Source organism: Mercenaria mercenaria, chromosome 16 (genome assembly GCF_021730395.1).
Source record: "Mercenaria mercenaria strain notata chromosome 16, MADL_Memer_1, whole genome shotgun sequence".
In the NCBI taxonomy this organism is placed as follows: Eukaryota; Metazoa; Mollusca; class Bivalvia; order Venerida; family Veneridae; genus Mercenaria; species Mercenaria mercenaria.
Genome location: NC_069376.1, coordinates 49,175,379 through 49,198,053, shown reverse-complemented (window position 1 = coordinate 49,198,053; position 22,675 = coordinate 49,175,379). Strand labels below are relative to the sequence as shown.

The following is a 22,675-nucleotide window of genomic DNA, read 5'->3' as shown; positions in this document are numbered from 1 at the left end:
TGCATTTGAGCACTTTATTCGACCGAAGATATAAAACAGCAATTATATTTTCTATTCTTGTTTCTCTGTCTGCTTTTCAAAAGAAAGAACTTAAATAATTAGGATAACACGAAGTGTTTTGATGAATGGATTAATGGACTTTCTTTCCAAATGGCGTCTCTTTTCACCTTATCATTAGAAGTGTGACACGTTGGTCTATAGGTATCACGCATGGCTTTCGGACCAGAAGTCCGGGGTTCGATAATTTTGAATATATTTTCACTTTTCAAAAGAAAAGTCTTTATCGTAATTTTAAAACAGTTATATTCCCCGACGTGCCTGTAGTTATAAGCACGTCATTCTGTCTATCAAAATATAATACGCTATTGTCCGCTTCACAGTCTAATTTGTTCTTTATTGTTCCGATCTTCTGTTTACCATCAGAGCTTATTTGCAATATATTGGTTGAATTGATGCCGCAAACCAAGACATGACCTTTACTATCTACACATACACCCCATGTTTCATTGAGTTCTGCATCAAATGTTGTGTTCATGTAATTTCCTGAAGAGTCAACAGTGACAAGTCCACTATTTAAATCTGTGATGTACATTTTACCACCGTCATCACTTACCGCAATATGCCGAAACAGAGAATTATCAGACTGGTGTGTGTACAGGACATTTTGCAATGTTCCATCAGTATTGTATATATAAACCGACCTATCGTCTATTACATACAGATGGTTATTGTTATAGGCCAGTCCAGAACAATCATGTTTTATATCAAGTGATCTTGTCAGGTTCATTTTATCTGTAGCATCCACAAACTGTAATTTTCTTCCGGGTAGAGCTACAACACATTCACTGTCACCTACGTAACACAGATCGAATGGCCAGTCGTTGAGATCTAGTACTCTTATCACCTGGTAACTGTTGTCAAGTTTCTTTAACTTCTTGTTGATGCGGTCTGCTAGCAGAATCTCAGTCGGAGATATTCGACAGCATGTAAAGAAAGAATTTCGAGTAGAATCCCCCTCCACTCTGACGCTGCAGTGGTGCGTCTGAATAACAGACCAAATATGTCTGTGATTTCGATCAATTCCAGGTGGACTGCAACATAACGATGCTGCCTCAGAGTTACTGTAAAGAATGTAATGCTTTATATCATACATAACTTTATCTGATGTTTTAAAAGTCTTATAACTACGTATACTTGTCGGGCATTTTTAATTGTAATTTAAATAGTTCATACATGAAAACAGACCTACTTTTTAAAAAATGTTTTCAAATCTTATAGAAAAAGCAAATCGTATTGGTGCCAATATTTACCTGGCTTCTAGTACTTGGTTTGTAGACATCTTGTAGTCTGAAAATACAAATGGTATCAATTTTACTATAATGAGTCCAGTTTTTTCTTTTCTAAGGAAGAAAAGACAAGGATAACAAACCTTAAAACATTTTATTTTAGACAATTCATGACTTGTGTTGGGGCATAACAGGTGTTGTGGTTTGCGGAGCTGTCTTTAGCTATAATTTCTATACTTTTTGCTATTTTGATCATTTGGATTTTTTAACTATTTTTACGTAATACGTATACTTTATTTGTAATTATCCAAGATATATATCGTAATCGTTTAAAATTTATTGTACATCCCTATTCAATGTGTATTTGTGTAAAATTATAGGCGGTAATCAAACAAAGCAGTGCCCGTTTCCAAACAGAAAAAAACGTTGTTTCACGAACGTAACCCTCTGAATTGGTGGCCTCGTGAAAATGTTCGAGACGTTATGCATATGATACGACGTAGCATCATCTCCAAAGCAGATTAAAACACTGTTTCTGAATTTCAATTAAATAGAATATTCACTCTGACACAGATTTTCTACAAATTGTTTAGACTGGTTTTAAGTCTTCTGCCACGCCGAACTAAATAAAATCATGTTGTGTTTGGTCATAACGTGTGTTGTATATTGGAACTTTTACAGTTATCTAAAAGCAGCTCTTAACAGCCTGTGACAACTGACTTTCAATTTTTACCGGATGGTTAGTTTAACATAATTCTAGTGTTTATACAAGTCATCACCAAAAACAAAGAAAAAGTTAATATTTTCTTTCACATGATTACAGACCTATAGCATACAAGTGTACGCTGAAGGCGACTCTCCTGTCGGTACCGTGTCACACCTAACGGAAGATCTGCCAAATGACTTTCAAAGCTTAACGTCTTGATGTAAATTTCAAAGATTCGACACTATTTAAATGAAAATATATATGATTACTAGATACACATGTAATATTATCCGAGTATGAATAGATTTCTTACCTTCAGCGTTAGCATCGTTGTTAACAGAGTTAGCTTCAAGGTCGTGGTTTGCAGGGTTGTCCTCAAGATCTTCGTTTACAGACTTGTCCTCAAGATCTTGGTTTAGGGACTTGTCCTCAAGATCGTGGCTTACAAAGTTGTCCTCAAGATCTTGGTCAACAGACTTGTCCTCGAGATCTTGGGTTAGAGACTTGTCCTCAAGATCTTGGTTTACAGAGTTGTCATCTTCCTTTGTCTAAAATAAAATCGTCGCTATATCAAATATTTTCAACATGTACTTGCTTAATTAAAAAACAAGGAAGAATATCCAACAGGGAAAGCCACGTTCAAAAAACGCAGCCTCCCCAAAGGCACACACGAACAACTTGAACACCATACACAAACACAAAAGGACAAAACAGACAAATACAGGAACACAGTGGGACACCGCCTTGGAACGGTCAGTGGCAAAACCACCACTGGGGAGCTTAAACCGGTTTATGGTGCACCTAACCTCACTCTTACCCCCACCATGTTCCAAAGTCACAAGACAGTGTAAATAAAAGTAATCCCCGCCAGGTTAAACCCTAACATACGTAAAGGCAACAGAAGGTATGTAATGTAAAACACAAAGATGCCCTTGTAGATATAATATAAAAATGCAATCCTTAAGAACCTAAAACGCATGTACTCCATGCCTTTGCAGAAGACAGAGCAACAAGGGAAACACCCTTAAGGGCCCGACGGAACAGGCCAGAAGACGGAAATCAAAATAGCTCAGTCCTGGTGGGATTTAAGAACTACTAATCATAGAGTCCTCCACCTGATCCGCCAGACACAATCAAAGAGGAAAGCGTAGCGTCCAACTGTAGAAGGGTTGAACACCAAACATGCGGTGTGTCTCAAAACAGTTGTGTCATAACCTCTTTTCATAAAACGTTTAATTACTTTACTAAATACAATTGGAAAATTGCCATGACCCAAAATCTTACGAACTTTGTAAACCACATCCCCATAAAAAGCGGGTTTTGATATACCTTCCCGCAGAAGTGATTTTAAATTGCTATTGTATTTTAAAACCAAATCTGAACTACGATAGTAAAAATTAGAAAAGCATTTTCGTAATTTATAATAACGGTAGCCCTGTTGAAGAAGCTTATTCGTAATAAATAAGTTACGTTCATTGAAATCTTCAACATGACTACACGCTCTTGCAAACCGAATTAACTGAGAAATATGTACCCCATAAGATGTAGCCTGGGGTACATCTCCATCCAAATGTGGGAAATTTACAACACTGAAATTAAAATCATCCCTCTTGTCATAAATTTTGGTATGTATGAAATTGTCGTAAATAGAGAGATGTAAATCTAGAAATGAAGTAGTATTATCCGAGTTGTTAGTTTTATTTAACTGCAGCTATTTAACTAAACCATAACTGACTAAAATATTATTGTTTTTGATTACCCATGTCTCATCATAAGTTCTTAACTTGTATTACTCCAGAATGTGTTCAGTAATGGATTCCGAATTATGTATTAAAATAGATGTAATAATACATGAAGTTAATCTTTTTCGCATTGGTAAGCTTTCTGAAAGTGTTTTTACATTTAGGTCTGCTTATAACGTATAAACGGCAGTTACTGCAAAAGTATATAAAAACCAATCAATTATTACACCAGTCAGTGAAATGCATTTTAAGGCAGTGTAGTCCAAAGTTTAATAGCATCCTCTAAATCATCATTCAGCGCCATGTATTTCGAAGATATTATCAAAATTTTGAGTCATCCTTTTTAAGGTGGTGTCAATTAGATATTTATCAAGTAATTGGCTTGTTTTGTTGTTGTTCTTTTTGTTAGGTTTAACGTCGCACCGACACACTTTTAGGTCATATGGCGACTTTCCAGTTTTGATGGAGGAAGAATACCCCAGGTACCCTTCCTTGCATTTTTCATCACGGGCGGGCACTTTGTTAGAACCACCGACTTTCCGTAAGTCAGCTGGATGGCTTGCTCACATAAACAATTCATGCCCCGGTAGAGGCTCGAACCCAAATCGGGGAGGGCCAAGTGATTTGAAGTCTGCGACCTTAAGCCTCAGCGGGAACTTAAATACCTACGTTCATTGAGCGCTTTCGAGTGGAGGTAATTTTGATTATTCTGGTTGTATAACCAAGATAGAGATTTAAGTATAATTTTATAATATATCATAGAAAAAATATTTATATATAAAAACGATCGCTGTGAAATATTTACATCGAAAAGTGTGCGTCTAGCTGTAATTTACTTGAAAGGAAAGTATGTAAAACATATGTTACTTCCAATTTGCATGTTTTGGTTGTGCAACTAAGACGGATCGGGAATAAACAAATTCTTGAGCTACATGCGTTTTAGTTACTTTGCCCTATAGCCTTTTAATGAAACTTAATGTAACGTTATTTACTATATTATGAGTGCAAGGGTTGTGTATACGCTTTACTTTTGAAGCAGATGGTGTGATAGTCCAAGCTCACGTCCCGGAGCACAAGACTGTCACAGGTTCATTTACGGCGACACTGTCCTTCCGGCAGTGGTGCACCACCATTCGAAGACCCGTTCAAAAACCATGGTGCGTGGCTTGATGCTTCTTCACGACAATGCCCTGACTCCTGATTCTGCGGCCGTGCAAGAGAAGCTGACATACAAAAGACTTAAAACCTTGCCTCAGTCGCCCTTTATCCTAGGTCTTATCTCCTTTAATTCCTGGCTGAAACCTCTCTTTAACGAACGCCTAAGGCGACGCTTATTATAGACCCCAAATGACCTTTAGCAGGGATGTGAAACAATGCGCTAAAGGTTGATGTGAGGCATTTAGACGGATTAATCGGCTGGAAAAATATGTTGAAGTTAAGGTTGAATATCATAAAGGCTTGGACCATGACTGATTGTCCAGTTTCCCAAATCGCCGTAAGTTTTAAGCCTTTCAGAATGCCCCTTGTACCTATTTGATAAATGTATATGCGTAATGTTAAATTTCGTTTTTAACATACTTGAAAATATTACACTGTTGTGGATATTTTCACACTTACCAGACAAAATGTAGTACAGCCAAAGACCAGATATGAATGTTGTACGAGAAAAGTAAAAAATTAACTTATTATCACATTTCTCATAATTGCAATGACTCTGATGTTCAAGATCATAAAAAGCAAAATTAAATTAACCTGTGGAATCGGGGATTCGCTGTCAAAGTCACTTGAATTTTCCGTCTTCTCCAACAACTCGTATTCCTGTCGTTCTTCCTCATAAACTTCTTCAAGGCTTTCCTTGATTTCTTCATCTTTCTCAGCCGCAATTTTAACAATCTGATCTAAAAACTGAGCGGATAAAGTTTAATTAGAAAAAGTGTTCATCTTCGTTAGAACATATTTGTATACTAATTTTAAACAAGTAAATAGATCTAGCAGGAATAACCGGACAGATTTACGAGGGAAGAACATGCATATTTACAACAATTAAAATAGATTTCAGCAGAACCTTTGATTGATTAAGGATTCGTATTGAACAGAAAGAGGTATAAAAATTATACATTTTATAACGGCAAACCTCTTTTGCGTGGTATATGGCGCGTTGTGGAGAGAAATGTAATAAAATTGATAACCAATAACGTGATTATTGTATATGGTATATTTCATGAGATATATCCAGTTCATGTAAATATTTCTTGATAAATATCTGTTTTTAAACCAGTTGACTTACGATATGATAACGTTTTGATTTTATCTATTATTTCAGCATATCTATTATTTCAGCATATGTTTGCCATTAGCGCAAAAAGACAAGTTTTTAAATTATCCAACTAGAATGTATATATAAACGTACTGACACACGTTGTCGTAAAATGTCAACGTCTGCTTCCGTTTGCACCTATGAACTCTAATATTTCAGCATGTTTTCTGACATATCTGTTTGAATTATATATTAACAAATAAGTTGGGATTTTAGTAGACAATGCTTTCTGCATAAAATCTTTACGAGATTTCCCTTTACGTTCTTTCTGTATAACATGAACGGAGGTTGGGTAGACGGGCTAACATCTTTACAATCATTAAACAAAACAATACGTGTAAACCATTAGTAAAGTCTTTACGGGTTACCTACTGGATTAAGCTGTCCTGTAACAGCTTCAGCTATATCCAAGTTGCTTGGGAAAGATTTCACAAGATTCGCCATTTTTTCAAGATGCTTGATAGGATCTTTTACTGTCTGATCAGTACTTGTAGAATATTTCCTCTGATCTGTTACCTAGTTTTATAATAAAATAAGATCACCTAAGATTAGTTTATAATAAAATAATTCGTACCACTTTATATTACTATCTGAGTTGCTTTGGAATGTTTTCAAAAGATTTATCTTTTATTTTAAAGATACATACTTGATAGGATCCTTTACTGTCTGATTAGTTCTTGTAGAATGTTCGTTCTGATCAGCCATCCAAAGCGTTGTATTATAATAAATAAATTCCATACCATTTTACATTTATGTACTTAAGGGCCAAATGACGGTTTAAACTAACATCGCGACTGCAAGTGTTAATGTTGATGTGCGTGATATGATTATTGTTTCTGTATTTTCTTGATAATCATATGTTCTATTGGATAATCTGATCACAACTTTTAATATGTTGTTTAATATAGTTTTGGTAAGAACGTTACCTAGTCACGGAAATATACATGTGTTCGTCATCCTATGTTAAAATTGTGAAATGTCTTAATTACAGTCCAAGAACACCGCCATCAGATGATTCACTCCGAGGAGGCAAAATAAAGCCATGTCAAATTTTCATTATAACACAAGCGTAATAAACATCGTTTCAAGTATATAAGACATTGATCAAATTGACTTGCTCTAGCATATGATGTAACAGATATTTATCTTTCAATTTTGGGTTTATTACATTAATAAAATGCTCGGCAGTCTCTGATTGAATTATTTAATAAATTAAATATGAAATTACGTTCATGTAATATCATTTACTAAAGCTGGGTCATAAATACAGTCTGATAATATCAGTGTTTGTGGACTTGGTGAGGCATGGAGTAAGACGGGGGGCTCTGCAATAAAAACTGTGGTTACACAATACAACTGTATTCTGCATCAAACTGCACGGACAGAATTTAGAAATGTAAATCAAATTTATTTTCATCACTTTAGAAGCCATAAACATTTAATTAGGCGCAATGATTTCAATGAAATAATTGAAATGCGACCAAAATATATCGGCAAAATATATACCGCTTTTCTTAAAGTTACTATGTACCTAAATATAAATAAATACTTTACCAACTGTTTCACTCTGTGTTCGTCGTGTTCTGCTTTCTCCCGCTTGTAGTCCTCCCTCGACTTCATTTTCTTGAATTCAAAAATTAAATTGTAAATTAGAAGAAGTCAAAACTGAACAGACATGTGCTTACTAAGAATAAGTGATAAATAAGGTCATGGTGTAGCTAAACATGCCTTGAAACGCGCAATATTATCAACATAGTTTTCTAGCCGCACAGGCTCTAGCTGGGTACGGAACGTTATACTGACTGTATCAGTAGAGAAATAAATGAGTCTGTGTTTTAAAAATTAAATCTGAAAGACTGGACACGTTTCGAAAAAGATGTTTTTAGCTGTTTAGTCTATTGGATTCTGAAGTAATGTCCATGTCAAGAAAGAATTGCAGATTGAAACCGAAAGTATTGGTTTATTGTGCAGATAAAAAATAGATTATGCGTATGGGTATGGGTATGCGACAATTTTTATATTCGGATATATATTTTCTTAAATAAAATGCATGTCTACAACTTACGTCGTTTAAATATTCTACTGGCTGCGACTCGCTAATGCTATCAAGCTGTTCTTTTGTCTCCTTTAACATCCCGCTAGTATCGTCACTGCTAATTCCACTTGTTTTGTCTATTTCTTGATCGACCTCCAGAGCGGACTTCTTTTCTTTTAGTGCTTCTTCGGCCTTTTGTCTTAGCCTTTTAAGATTTTCATCGGGCACAGACACTGACAATATTGTCTCTTGAAGCATCTTAGAACACAGAAGACAAATATGGAATTAACGGTGACCATATAGACAATATTTAGACGAGTTATATGTAACAATTCACATCTAGCAAATTCACTAGTAATTACTGAAAGTACTTACCTTTTCAATATTTTGTATGGCAGTCTTACATTTTGCTACATGCTCAAATCGTTCCAAACAGCTGATCATAGTGTTGAGATATGCCTTAGCTTCAGTCTGACGGACACGATTGTTTGCAGAATGATGAAGTCTGTCCCGGCAGAGAATAACCTTAACAGTAGAAATATTTCTCAGTTTGATGAAAATTTCAAAATGTCGTCGGGTCAAATATTTTTCATTCATTGTACTAAATAAAACATTTCTAAAACAGAATATTTATTTGCTGTGGAATAACTCGATTAATACTTCAAATCTTGCGTATCACGTAGAATAAAACACCTGGCTGTATCTCCTATATATTGATCATATATATGGTCCTACATATATTGTTTTTATTTTTTTTATTCCATGATACGTTCACTAATAGTATATCAACCATACAACAATGATGTCATACAACTGTGAGATTCATCCGCTACTAGGAATATTACACACATGCATAGCTGTATATACAATCAAATATTCATCAATGGTATATTGTTTATAGTCTTTTAAAGTTAGTTTTAAAATTTAGTTATTGTTTAAATTGTGTTTAAAAATAAAAGAGGTTGTCATTGATATCAAATAATTATTGCAATGGTAAATACATACGGCAAAATTAATAATTCAGTCGTATATTTATGACTTTGTGTCGTATCTAGCAAATACATAACCATACATAAACCATATAAACCAAATTAATCTTACAATGCTACCAACCTATTCTTTATTTATTAAATATCTTTACATTTCTTACTGCATTTCTTACATTTTAACTACAATATCCAATGTATAAGGCTGTTGAAATTTTTTTAAGGCCACTGACATTTGAAAAATGAATATTTTCAGAAAATACATTGTTCATGTATTGCAGCTTTGACAATGTTGAGAGACGAATCAGTTCAGATTAATTACAGTAAACTCTGTAAAGTCGGTACGGAGAATGTATTTCCTAGATCGCATAGCAAACCTCGACTGCATATCAAACCTCGACCACACTTCAAACCATATCAAACTTCAAGCGTATATCAGACCTCGACCGTATATCACACCTCGACCCGACCGGATATCAAATTTGCGACTTCCTCTGCTTAAGGAATGTATACTTGCAAGTTGCAAGTACAATGTACATCTTTTAAGATATTTCATGGTATAAATACGAGAAAAATCAGGTTCATGCTAGACCGATGATTCACAAAGTACAGGAAACAGTGTTCTTTTTAGTCAACTAATAAAGTAAGTAAATCATTTATCAGTGGTAAAGTCGTAATGAAATTTGAAATTATGCTTACATCGCCATAAAGATAGTTCTCGTTTTCAATTTCAAACAGCTTGCAGTTCATCATCATTTTGAGGAACATCGAGGCATCTGTATTTCCGGGACCAGTGTTTAAGATATTAGTTTTGTTTTTCCCACGTTGCATAAACATATTTGCTATACACCAGACATGTTCCTGTGTGCAGCCGTCAAATATATCTTCATACTTTATTACTTCAACGTCTTGCTTTCTAGACGTAAAGCCTATTAGGTCAAACAGCCTTTTCAAGAACTCCCATACATTCCATGTTTCAACCGTTGGAATATTATCCGTCTTATCATCATCGTCTGGTTCAATTTGCAATTCTTTCTTTGCAAGTTTTTCGCATATTTCTGTTTTCCACACAATGTTGAAACCTGGGTTTTGCTGAAGAGCCAACAGTTTCTTTAAAATTTGATTACAATCTGAATCTGAATGTTCACAATTACAATGCCATTCGCTTTTAGCATTACCTTTCAACTTTGCTTCAGTTTTCCTTATTTCTATTCTGTCTTCTGCGACACACCTCAGGAATTGAGGTATGTGACTCCTTATACGTAAATCCCAGGATATTAGTTCTACCTTAAATGTTTCCGAAACGTGATCATGTAAAGCTGTTTTTGTCTCCTTAAGAGCATTGACGCATTGCAGCCAGTTTGAAAATTTCTTTCGGTTGGTCTCTTGGTCTTGAGGTGAGTCTTCCACGGTTGCCATCACTACCAAAAACAAAATAAAATGATGCAAAGAATCTGTATTACATATTGTACACACAGTGCAATTTTGTTTAACAAAGAATGAAAAAGAAATATAGAAATTAAATGAACATGATACTTGAGTTCACATTTTGTCCGTTTAGTTTTTTAATCTGAAAGAACGAGTGATATCATCAACGAATGTTTCATTGAGTTTTAAAACAGTTATGCTAACAAGTCATATATAATACATTTCTATTTCTCAATAAATGCATCTTTTATAATAAATTTTATTAACATCTGCATGCAAAGTTAATATTTTTACTCTAAGAATAATATTGTAATCATTTGTTTTTGTTGCGTTGAGAGCAGCACCAATACAGTTTATGTCAGATGACGACTGATCTAGTTTTTGACGATAGAGTAGATCGCTGATGCGCCTTCGTGCAATGTTTCAGGCATGGGCGAACACTTGGGTTGAATCAGTTCCGTAAGTCAACTTTTATTTTGCTCGGAATCCTTTTATACTTCCAAAGGATCTTCTTAAATATTTGAGTACTATCAAAACAGCAGAGCCGTGACGTGTCGTATGGCGTCTGTATAAAGTCTCTCCGTATCACTGGCACCAGATCAGAAAGAAAATGCCTCCGTACGTGTTATACCCTACCCCTAGGTATTCTATAAGAACCATGGTCATGAACGGGAAAATATACTAACCCATTTCAATCGCGTATTTCATACCTAAAACACGCAGTTCAGTAAATGTGTACTATTGATATCAAACAAGCAATAATTTATCTTCCATCGTGCAAGAGTCACATTGTCTCAATATTCCATATTGCAGAGATGCTCCATATATTTTATGCTTTAGTCAACGTTACAGAAAAAACTTGCGTGAACTCCCCTAATGAACATCCGGTCTAGAGGTCACGGCAGTGTGCACATGTTAAACAAAATGTAAACAAACAAAAACAGAATGCAATATATTCACAGTTTTACGATAAGACTCGAAATGATGAATGAAATTCATCTTGTATATGATTTTGAATTTGAAATCATACATTGGTATACATCTATTCTGTTTATTTAATTCATTTTGCACATTTATGCTGCATATAAACATTTTAGCGTACACGTGTAGTAAAATGACGACTGACATACATTTTCACATCAGCCAATCAGAGTGTGTCTGTAATCTAGAACGGAACTTCACCAGGGAAGTTCAAGCAAGTTTTTTTGTGTACCTTTGAAAAACTGTAGACTACACGTTGTTTTTCTAAGATAAGAAGTATTGAAGAAATGTGACCGGTACACAACGGAAGATAAATTACTGCTTGTTTAATATTAATAGTACACATTTACTGAACTGCGTGCTTTAGGTATTGAAATACCCGATTGAAATGGTTAGTAAATTTTCCCGTTCACGACCATGGTTCTTATAGAATACCTAAGGTAGGTATCAACACGTACGGAGGCATTTTCTTTCTGATCTGGTGCCAGTGCTCCGTATTTGGACTCAATGTTCTCATATTTCATTGTCCTTTAAGATCATAGAGTCATTCAACATTTATGGGTAACAGAGCTCTGCTTAATCCAATGCCTCTCATGAACAGATTCAATCACACCGAGTCTGCTATCAAAGGATCTTACACATTTGTTTCTACATATAAAAGTCTACGCCAAAGCTAGATATCAACCTGAATCGATGACCGAGAAGTGATTCGAAGTCAATGACCTTAATAACCCGGTTAAGTGGTCTCCTTTAAATAGAAAACATATACTTGTTCTATCACAAAACGTTAATAAAAATTTACATGAAATTATGTTTTTAATTTATTTTCATTTGAACTAACACATGCTATTGTCAAACTTGTTTTAAATATTACCTGTTTCACATAACTCTATTATCATTGGTATGGTGCAAAGTAGACCAGCTGTGTATTCTGTATCCTGATCACGTTTAAGCCGAGACAAAACTTACCCACGTTAAAGTTCTTTTAAATATGACACTTATAACTGTAAAAATAAAGAAAAGTTTAGTGAATTAAAAGCAACCAAATATGTCTACTGCATGTTAAACGACATTAACATTGTTAGATAATATAAACGTACCTTTGTCGAATAACAAAATTCCCGTTGTGTTCTGTAAAACAAGTTATATGAATAACTCACACTGTTTCATGTTAAACGAGTACGGGTACAAAACTATGTCAAATTCTAATCTATTATTTTATCATGGATGTATCTCATAGCCCATAACTTAAAGCTTGATAATCATATTTTGCTCTTGAAAATTTAACAAAAAAAACTATTATCACTTAAGTACTTCATACATGTTAGAACGTCCCTAATTCTTTTTTTCTTATCCTGGTTGCCTTATCAACATGGAGCTATTTTGATATATTTCAAACTTCCCGGCTGTACATTTTCCAAGGTTTCCTAGGAAAATTGGACAATTTGACCTAGGAAAAACGTTGGAGTATTGGTTCCGAGGTTTTTCCGAGGTCTGTGCGTATTTTTAATGAAAAGAAAAGTTTAAATGATAGGAATGTCCAAGGAAATATTGACTTCTGGGATTTCCTGGGAAACCTAGGAATATTTATCGGACGTCCTAGGAAACCTCGGAGTATTGAGACCGAGGTTTCCAAGGGCGTCCAAGGATGTCCAAGTCACCTCTGATGTACTAGGAAACCTTGGAGTATTGGGACCGAGGATTCTTTGCACATCTTGGAAAAACCTCGGACGGAAACATCTTGGAAAAACCTTGGACAGAAACCTAGGACGAAAACCTTGGACAATTGCAGAATAGTTTGCGGGCTTCGAACCTGAAAAAAATGTTTCACAGCAGCTCCACAAAAGAAAAAAAATCAAATGAAATCACTTACTATGATAATTTCTTATAACATTCAACTGTAGGTATATCACAAGGAATCTTCTTTTGTAGTTCTTTGTAATGATATAAATGAAAATATGCTAATTAAAAATGGTTAGGATTTATAACAATAAGTACTGATTTAGCACATTTAAAACATTTTAATTTTTATATCTGTAATACATCGAAAATACATGGGCAGTCTACTTTCCAAACTGGGCTGAGGAGTTTCTTTAGGAATTCAGAATCTCGGAAATTTTGCTGTTTACCATTGCAGGCTTGGCCCACGACCATTTCATCTGGATCAGTTCTGAAAAAAAAATGTGGTTATGCAATGAATAATTGATAATTATATTAATTAACAAAAGGATCCCTAATAACTGTACACCTGATTTGTTGTATCTTAACTGCAGGTGAATATTCAAAACTTTTGACTAACATTCAAATTTGACTTGAATCTTAGTATTCAAAGTGTTGCATAAACAACATGAAATATGCCTATTTTGGCTAATTCTCTTTTTTTGTGTGTGTGCAATTTCACTATTATCTGGCCCATTATGGAACTTGTCAGAAATAGTTTAGTTATAGACAAATTGTAATGAAGTCTGTATCATGTTAACAGGGTATTAGTTTTGTGAACAGCTGATCATCAGATGAAGGGTGATCACAATAGCTCATCTTGACCCCCTCCCCCACCCCCCCAAGTGACATTGGTGAGCTAAAAAATTACAAACATACTTTTATGAAAATCAGTGACCACTCTTTATCTAGGTTATAGGGAACTTGGAAATAAACTTGCCAAAATTTAATTTTGTTGGCAAATGACTACTCCAATGCACTGAGAGTTGATGGAAGCAGTGTATTAAGAATATATGCAACTGAATAAAAAAATATTCATGGTTTCTTTTGTGATCAACACTGTAGAATTAAACATACCTTGAATTACTTTCAACTTCTGCTGGTCTTTGATGGCCAGCCTACCGGGGGCACTGTTATTAGTGTTATTAGCGGCACTGCCAGTAAGGGATTGTCCCATGTACTCTTCTTCAGAAAGCAGGTTTCTGAAGAACAACTTGCTGACTTTGCCATAATCATTGGCAGTATCTATGTAGCTCCACAACTGATCCAGGAACAACAAGAATTGAATTCTAACAAGTCTTTGTGTATGAAAATTGCAAGTAATACATTAGGTTAAACAAAGCCTCATCATTTATATAAATAAACCTTCTGTATGTATATTCTTGGTATACTTATTTACAAATAGTATATTAAGCAGTTTCACAGTCAAGTTTATCTATTGCAAAATATTTTATACAGGTCATGGTGTGCAAAACTACTTAAACAGCATAATACCAAAGTATTTCAACAGTGTCCTCCATATTGCATGAGCTAAAAACGAACCTCATTTTTATAAAATTTATAATATTTTGTTACTGTAGCAACCTCTAACCAAATTTCACATGGCTTGGGTACTTTTTGCAGTTCATTTTAATCCCGCTCAAAGAGGTTACAGACCACCAAAGCCCAGACCTTCGAAATGCAGAAACAGCCTCAACCCTCGCGAAAATTAAACGTAAGATTCAGTCTGCAAGCAGAACCCTAGTACAAAGTTGTAAAATTAATTGAGTTCAAAGTTATATGTACCTTAGTATAATTGTTTTAAACTTCAGTGACCTGTGCTGGTTGAGAAGTTACTGTAAAATAAAACCAAACTGCCGCAGACTGTTCTGAAATAAGAAACTATTTATTGAAATTCATTCATCATTATGATCAAGTGACAACAATATCTCAAAGATTTTTTTCAAAAATCAGACAAACTTAAAAAGAAATTTTAGAACTTAGTACTGATAAATGTCATGAAATGTTGATGTGATTACCCACTTTTTATAGTAATCTATATAATGTTTGCAAGTATGTACTTACAATTTAGTTGAAATATTCTGTGATTTATGTTTGATGGGGTCTCTATCTATGATCTCATGTCATCTTGTAGCATATACTCATTGAAGCCATCAGTTTTCTCTGAATACATCATATCATACATATGTGTTGAAGACATACTTCAAATAACTAAATATGTACACTCTTGTATCTGAAAAGTAAAATTATAACATTAAAATGTTCTAAAGGCAAGCAACAACAGATTTTCACAGGCAACAATTTTTTCAGGTTTTTTTGTGTGCAGAAGTGACTGTAGTTAACTGCATTTGTTGTGCTACATGTATTTGATTTATTTTAATATGACTTATTTATCTATTAGAAAGGAAGATTTCCTCTAAGTTTCTTTATAGAGATTACACAGCCATTCAATAGAAAAATGAAAATGAAATTTCAGCGCCATTCAAATACATGGTACTTTTACTTTGGAAAACAGTGTATAATTTCCAATCTGCACATTTTCAGGTCTTAAAAATCATACAGTATATAAAGTACCCTACATGCAACACAACCAGCTAGGTTTGAAAAGTGAATGCAAGCATTTGATATTTTTGTGGTCACATTTTTTGGAAATCAAGAGTTTGCAAGAGTTATCTTTCCTGTGGTTATTGGTATTTAAGCTATCTTGTAAGTCAGGGGTTCAAAGTGATTTAAGTACTAGCTAATTACAAAACATGATTGAAAATTGCCATGATAAGTATTAAATAAAGTGTTGCTGCAGAAGTATATTTATCTATAATTCACATATACCTGAAGAAAAATTACCTGCAACCATGCAGGCGAAAATTCAAGCCAGTTAGATGAATTAAGTTCCTGCTTCAGTCCAATTTTTCTAGTCCTGTGACATATAATAGGTTTAAATTACATTTAAAGCTAGAAAGTTTAATGTTCTTACCTGATGTCCCTCTAAAAGCATTTTATTTTCCAGCTACACAATTATTTAGCAGCATTGTGTTTGCCTCCAACAACATGAACAAAGCACTTCCTGTTTACATTCAAAGTTTTGATATTCATGAGCAATTTTCTTATGTTCTTTATACTGCTGAAGGGAATATCTAGAATGTTTTAATATAAATATGTAGAGTTCAAGGAAGAATTTGTCCATTTATTTGCTCACAGAATTTGCAAATATCACAGACAAACAAACAGAAAAATTGGGATTATTTTTTTGGGTCACAGGTATATAACAGCTTCTCATTGGTTCTTATTTTGAATAGAACATCCTGCTGTTATCAGCTATCTCTGTGGTTTATTTATATATCAGTATACATTGAACAGCAGTATATTAATTGACTGTAAAAGCTAGATAATGTAATCATTGGCAATTATCAAAGGTATAGACTAATTCAGTGATGATGATGTAACAAAATTATATAAGCATATTTGTTGGACTTTTAATCCTTAAATGAACTACTATTTTGTTCTAGTGCTGTTGTTAGAGATCAATAAAAAGGAAATGAATAGCTTATACAGTCTGATATATTTTTAATGTTATCTCTTGTTACATCAACTGTCCAGATGAATTGATAAGCTGATATAATTCTAATTTATATTTCTTTAATATGCAAAGTAAAAAGGTTGACTTAAATTTTATTTAGTTAAATTTATTGTTTCATTTCAATTAATTTGAATACCTACATGACCATAAAACTAATAAAAGTAATGAATTAATTATTTTAAGAAACTTTTCCCATGTTTTTGACTTAGAACTTTTTTGCCTTATCCATAAGAGATGTTCTAAGTGTCCGAGCAAAAAATAAACTAAGTCCAGATGTCCGAGGTATTTCCGAGCTCTAGAATTACTAAGTTTTCAGTTCAAAGACAGTTTCCAAGCAAAACATTTTCTAAGTTCAGATTTCCGTGGTATGTCCAAGCTCAAAATTGACTATGTTTCTCTTTTCAAAGGTTTTTGTACAAGGTTTCCAAGGAATCTTACAAATGTCCGTGGTTTTGTCCAAGGACATTTTAGCATTATCTCAGAATAGAGAAATTTCCAAGGTTTTCCTAGGAAAAACCTTGTACGTCCAAGGGTTTTCCTTGGTCCCCTTGGAAAATGTACAGCCGGGTTTGTTCATACTTTGCCGAAGGAATTATATGGATATAAGAACTATTGTATTCCATTTTTCAAAATACGCATTTAGCCTAAATTCATCGGAAATTCAAGGTCGTGAAATTATAACAAACCCCTCCCCACTTTCCTGTACTTATTTTGAAAACATAACCAGGAAAAATAAAAATATAAGTCCGTCCGAGAGCTACATATATCCTTTGGTTTAGGTAATATCTATGATATGAAAAATGTAAAATACATGTTATATCAAAAAATTAATCACTCTTTGAATACTTTCATATCCTATAAAATGAGGAAAAATTTCAAAAACATGGAATACGTACATTTCTTATAGAATGACTCCTTGTAATGGGCCATTTGGTTCATTAAATTAATCTCACGCAGAACATACACAAATAAAAATTGTCATTCCCTGTTTCTTATGAGAAATTGACCGCATTTAGTGTCAGTTAGTCAGATTTAATAACGCCAGAGTGTAATCTAATACTACGACCAATTGTTACCGTACAAAACATGTCTGCTTTTTAATTTCATTTCATATAGAATTCATTCAAACAAGGGTTATTTTATACGCTAACTTCCTGTAAACGGTCGACTATTTGTCAACCCATCGTTTACACAGACAAGAATAGATGACTATACACTAAGATTGCTCTAAAGTGTGATATATTTAAAGCGATATGGGCAAAAATGAAATCGTTCAGGGTGTACTTTGTTTTTACGAGGCTCAATGTTCTCCATCCTTTGAACAATGATAAATAGTCTTATTTTCGAAGACGAACTTGATTGAGCTACATGTTCATCTTGTTACTTATTGTATACAATAAGTAGAAAGCATAAATTTTATTCCACCGCATGCTAATCCTTTAAGTGAATACACAAGGAATATTCATATTTAAATGCATGATTTGCACTATAAAACTATTGCCCGTTTCTCGGTAAAATTCGATTTACCAAGGCATTTAAATGCCGATTTTTGCTACCTGCGGTATATACTTCAAACGGCGTAGATATCATTATATTATTATATCCTGTCAGTGTGACATAAAACTAATACTAGAAACGATTTGTCTTTTATCTCTTTAATAATAATAACAACAGTCTTTAAATATGATATTTAACAGATTCAACATAAAAAGCACAAATTATACTCTAAATGTGGACCAACAATTTATTTAGAGCAGAACATTTAATATCACCAAAAACTCTTCTCTATTATAAAATCATAAGATCAGTATGTTGACTATTTGAAAATAAAATTTAAAAGACTGTGGAGTTGCTCTCTATAAAAAATAATGTTTATCAGTGATGTGCGAAATTGCTTGATTTCTATATAAAGACTAATGTTTATCAGTGATGTGCAGAGTTGCTTGATTTCTATATAAAGAGTAATGTTTATCATTGATGTGCGGAGTTGCTTGATTTCTATATAAAGGGTAATGTTTATCAGTGATGTGCAGAGCTGCTTGATTTCTATATAAAGGGTAATGTTTATCAGTGATGTGCAGAGTTGCTTGATTTCTATATAAAGAGTAATGTTTATCAGTGATGTGCGGAGTTGCTTGATTTCTATATAAAGAGTAATGTGTAAGAATAATTTGTATGTTTGATATATTGATAACGTAACACATTGAGCACAGATAGTGCTTGACTCCCTTCTCATGCTATCATTGCTATAATTATTGTTGAATTGTTGTTAATAATAGGATTTGGGTCATTTGTGGCTAATTTGTGTTCATTATTTTGATAGCTGGATCCCAGCATCACACGTTATGTCATATACAACAGTTAAAAGGAACCAGATATTTGTTAGAGCAAGTACTCATTGCAAAATACTATGTATAAATTTGGACCAATCAGAAACGTTCTATAAATAGCACGCCTGCTGAGGTATAAATAGGTAGATGGATGATAGAGAGCGCATACGGTATCCGGCGATCGAAGAAGACACATCGAGGATTCAATTAATAATTTATCCAAGTACCTTGATAAGGAAGTTATTGCAACTACACTGTCAGGGCGGATAAATTATTAAAAAGAAAAAGTTAGAAGTTCGTAGACTAAAGAAAAGTTGCAGAATTTCAACCAGGTTTCGAGCTATAGGGCCAGCGCATAGGAGTTTTACCTTAAGGGTATTTGAATGCTATAGACGATAGCATATATAGGCTGGACATCGGAAAGCTGAGACAAAGACCCAGAGTTTAGTAATCTACTGAGATAGTAGGAAAGTAGGAAAGCTTATAGACGGTTCAGCGTTATTGGCGAAGTACAGCCAAGGCATCGGGGATATACCTATATGGTAGTTGAATGCTACATATGATAGCATATAGGCGCTGGGCATCCAGGAGTCAAGGCATTTATATAGAGTTGCAACTTCAATTAAGAGGACAGAGGCCGAGCATCTATGCGATAGGACATTGTCTGACGGGAACTTCAACAAAAAGACCAGTCAAGTAAAGAGTCTCCAGCCTATAGGAGTTTGAGCAAATTATTGTTAATTGAAGATTGATAGTTTGAAACATTTAGTGATTAGCCTGATCCCTGAAATTATCGAGCTCATAATTGAAATCATTTAAGAATCATTGGTACACGAATCATTTAGGCAAGGTAGCCCGAAGAAAATTCTATATATGAGATAGTTGGTCTCACCAGCTATACGTTTTAACAAAGGACATTCTATTTCGTTTGTCAGCTAGTCTAAGACATAGTCACCTTAGGGATAGGACCCATATCATTGTTCAAGATACTAAAGGCGTAGGCAATTACCTGGGTCATATAACTCGTATCTTGACATAATGATGTGCTGATATAATGATAAAAATGTTGTTTATGAATCATGGCGTTGATGAGTCATGGCGTTGATAAGTCATGGCGTTAATGAATCATGAATCAATGGTCAATGGTCCATGTTGTGATTATTCACAAACGTTTTCATCATTGACGAATTTTGACACTTTACTAATTGCCAAAAAAGGCTAAATTAAGAAAAAAAACGTGATGGGGTTAACAATTGTTGTTAGATTCATGAAATCTTCGTTATGGGTATGACAACACGAAGTTGAGCTATTTGAGCTTAGTCATCCATGTGTGACCTGACCTTGGACCTGGACATGGATCGTGCTTCCTTCACGTGGACTTGATGAAGTTAACAATTCATGCTATTTTAATGAAAATCTTCCCAGCGGTTAAGAAGATATGGACTGGACAAAACGGACCAACGAACAAACGTGATTCCAGTAAATATATTTAGCCCCTATACTTTGGTATTGTTCGTCATTCATTAATTTTCGCCATCATTTCGGTCGATTCTTTATCTTACGCTTTATCTGTGTTCTAAAAATATCTACATTGACTAAATTAACCTATACAGTATAGTTTACCAAAGACACGGTGGCGTATTGGTAAGCTCTCCCACTTCCACGCATGTTACCATAGGTTCGACTTCAGTACAGACCATTAATATTAATTCGATGCAATGTAATTTTATCGATATTGCTTTTATTCTTACATTATTTTATAAAACATATTTCACGTTTTTTCCGGAGTATTTATTTTATAATTTATTTCTTATAGTGTACTGACCGTTGAATGAACGAACACTTCCCCAGTCCTGGAGATTTTAGCCGACAGTTTGAAGAACGGTTTACTGACATGTACGTAGAAGAATGTTGAATACTTGTGTATCTCTTTCATTAAATGAACAATTAATCATGATAAGAGTGACAATTTTTCCCGCTTTTTCAGTTTACAGATGAAATGAAAAATCAAAACGCTCAAAGCACTGATGGTGGCTGCTGTTGCAGCTAATCAATTTCTTAAACACTGATGCTGAATATATTTGAAACTGGTGGCAGCAGCCACCAGTGATATGATCAGACAGAAGTCTCGTAACCACAACCTTGGAATTGGTAGCTGAACGTTTTGTCCGCAAAGCTATATATGCACATGTCAATTGATGATAAAGAATTTGTTCCTCTTTTTAGGTTCGGGCGCCAAATATTAATTTACGGAAACACATGGAATATTCATGAGTGCCAGCTCAATACTTACGGACAATATCTTGGTAAATAATAGACATTATTATACATGTATAATACCTTACTATAACAAAACTATGTAGACAGAATCCTGTAACGCACGCCAAATACCCGGAATCGAGCAATATAACTGTAAGCAGGCACAATAACCGGGTATTCGACTGCCTGTTTCATCACAATTGGAAATGTGTTAAGATCGACATTTTATATGATTATCTGATTAATCGTGTACTTAGGTATGTAATAAACCACTCATTAAACAGTTATGATTTTTTTGGTGGCAATTTTTCTCAGGCTGTGGCACCTTTCCTCCTATGAAAATGTAGAATAATGACCGCTATCCAGATTCTTAAACACAAGTGGAAACAGCTATTCCAGGCTGGGTCCCGGCAGCAAAGACACAATATAAGAATGCTCGGTTCCTTCTAGTAAGTTCACAGAATGTTTGGGATGGTCCAAACAACGTGAAAACATCTTCACTCGCCATTGTCATTGGGCTGACAACTATAAATGTCGGGTGATATCGTAAAGTCTGTTAAACCGAAAGGTTCAATTTCTAACACCTCCTTGACGGTTAAGTCCACATTCGTATATACAAGATGACAGCTTCATATGCGACTTACTGCCATTGTAAACGATACCATGCATTGCGTTTACAAAAAGAAGACTTATTTTGGTTTATATCGCATGTTCACGACAACTGATCCTCATATATGAATATATAACAGGGATGTATCATCTTCTTCTTGATCTACATTTGTATTTATAAATATAATATGGTTTTTTACGCACGCGGAAGTTTAACCATAACGAATGAAAAACAAAATCGAAACAATGCTCAAAGTCAAGGTGATGAAGAAACCGGTTCCCTGTAAAATATGAAGTTTTACCTTTAAAAAACGAATGCAATTTACGTCCCCTTGTATTTTTAATTCTACAAATCCTTGTCTAAAACCGACAATTTACTATGTCGTATCCACTGTTAGTAATATGCGCTGCGTACAATCGTTATAGTCTGTTACTAAAGAGATTATAATTCATGTCACTCAACTCAATTGTAAAGAGAATCAATATCGAATACAAATGACTACTGTTGTAACATGTACTCACTGCAAAGACTAGTCATCACAGAGCGCTGTAAAACTGTTATGATCTTAGGTGCTGGTTATGCTCCTGATGTTAAAATAGCACCCTAATTTGTTTTCCCGGGTGAGAAGTTAGAAGACCTGCAGAACTCATGAAGATGCTAGCACAATAACAAAGTCAGAACGGTTCAGTTATGATGTGT

The 22,675-nt window shown here is 34.3% G+C and overlaps 1 protein-coding gene across 4 annotated transcripts; it reads right to left on the bottom strand.

Moving 5' to 3' along the window:
* LOC123539594 (uncharacterized) lies at nucleotides 1-22,675 on the bottom strand. Of its 4 annotated transcripts, XM_053527008.1 has the most exons (11): nucleotides 22,278-22,675; nucleotides 12,356-12,485; nucleotides 9,772-10,493; nucleotides 8,462-8,611; nucleotides 8,117-8,344; nucleotides 7,606-7,674; nucleotides 6,424-6,567; nucleotides 5,487-5,639; nucleotides 2,306-2,540; nucleotides 1,311-1,347; nucleotides 1-1,121 (listed from the first exon to the last, which is right to left on the bottom strand). In XM_053527008.1, exons 2-11 carry the CDS (start codon nucleotides 12,378-12,380, stop codon nucleotides 281-283), a joined length of 2,604 nt encoding a protein of 867 aa, XP_053382983.1. In that variant the 5' UTR covers nucleotides 12,381-12,485; nucleotides 22,278-22,675; the 3' UTR covers nucleotides 1-280. The 4 variants fall into 4 exon arrangements, with proteins under 4 accessions (XP_053382983.1, XP_053382986.1, XP_053382984.1 ...); XM_053527011.1 differs by lacking the exons at nucleotides 12,356-12,485; nucleotides 22,278-22,675 and adding an exon at nucleotides 12,582-13,044; XM_053527009.1 differs by lacking the exon at nucleotides 22,278-22,675 and having other exon boundaries at nucleotides 12,356-12,568.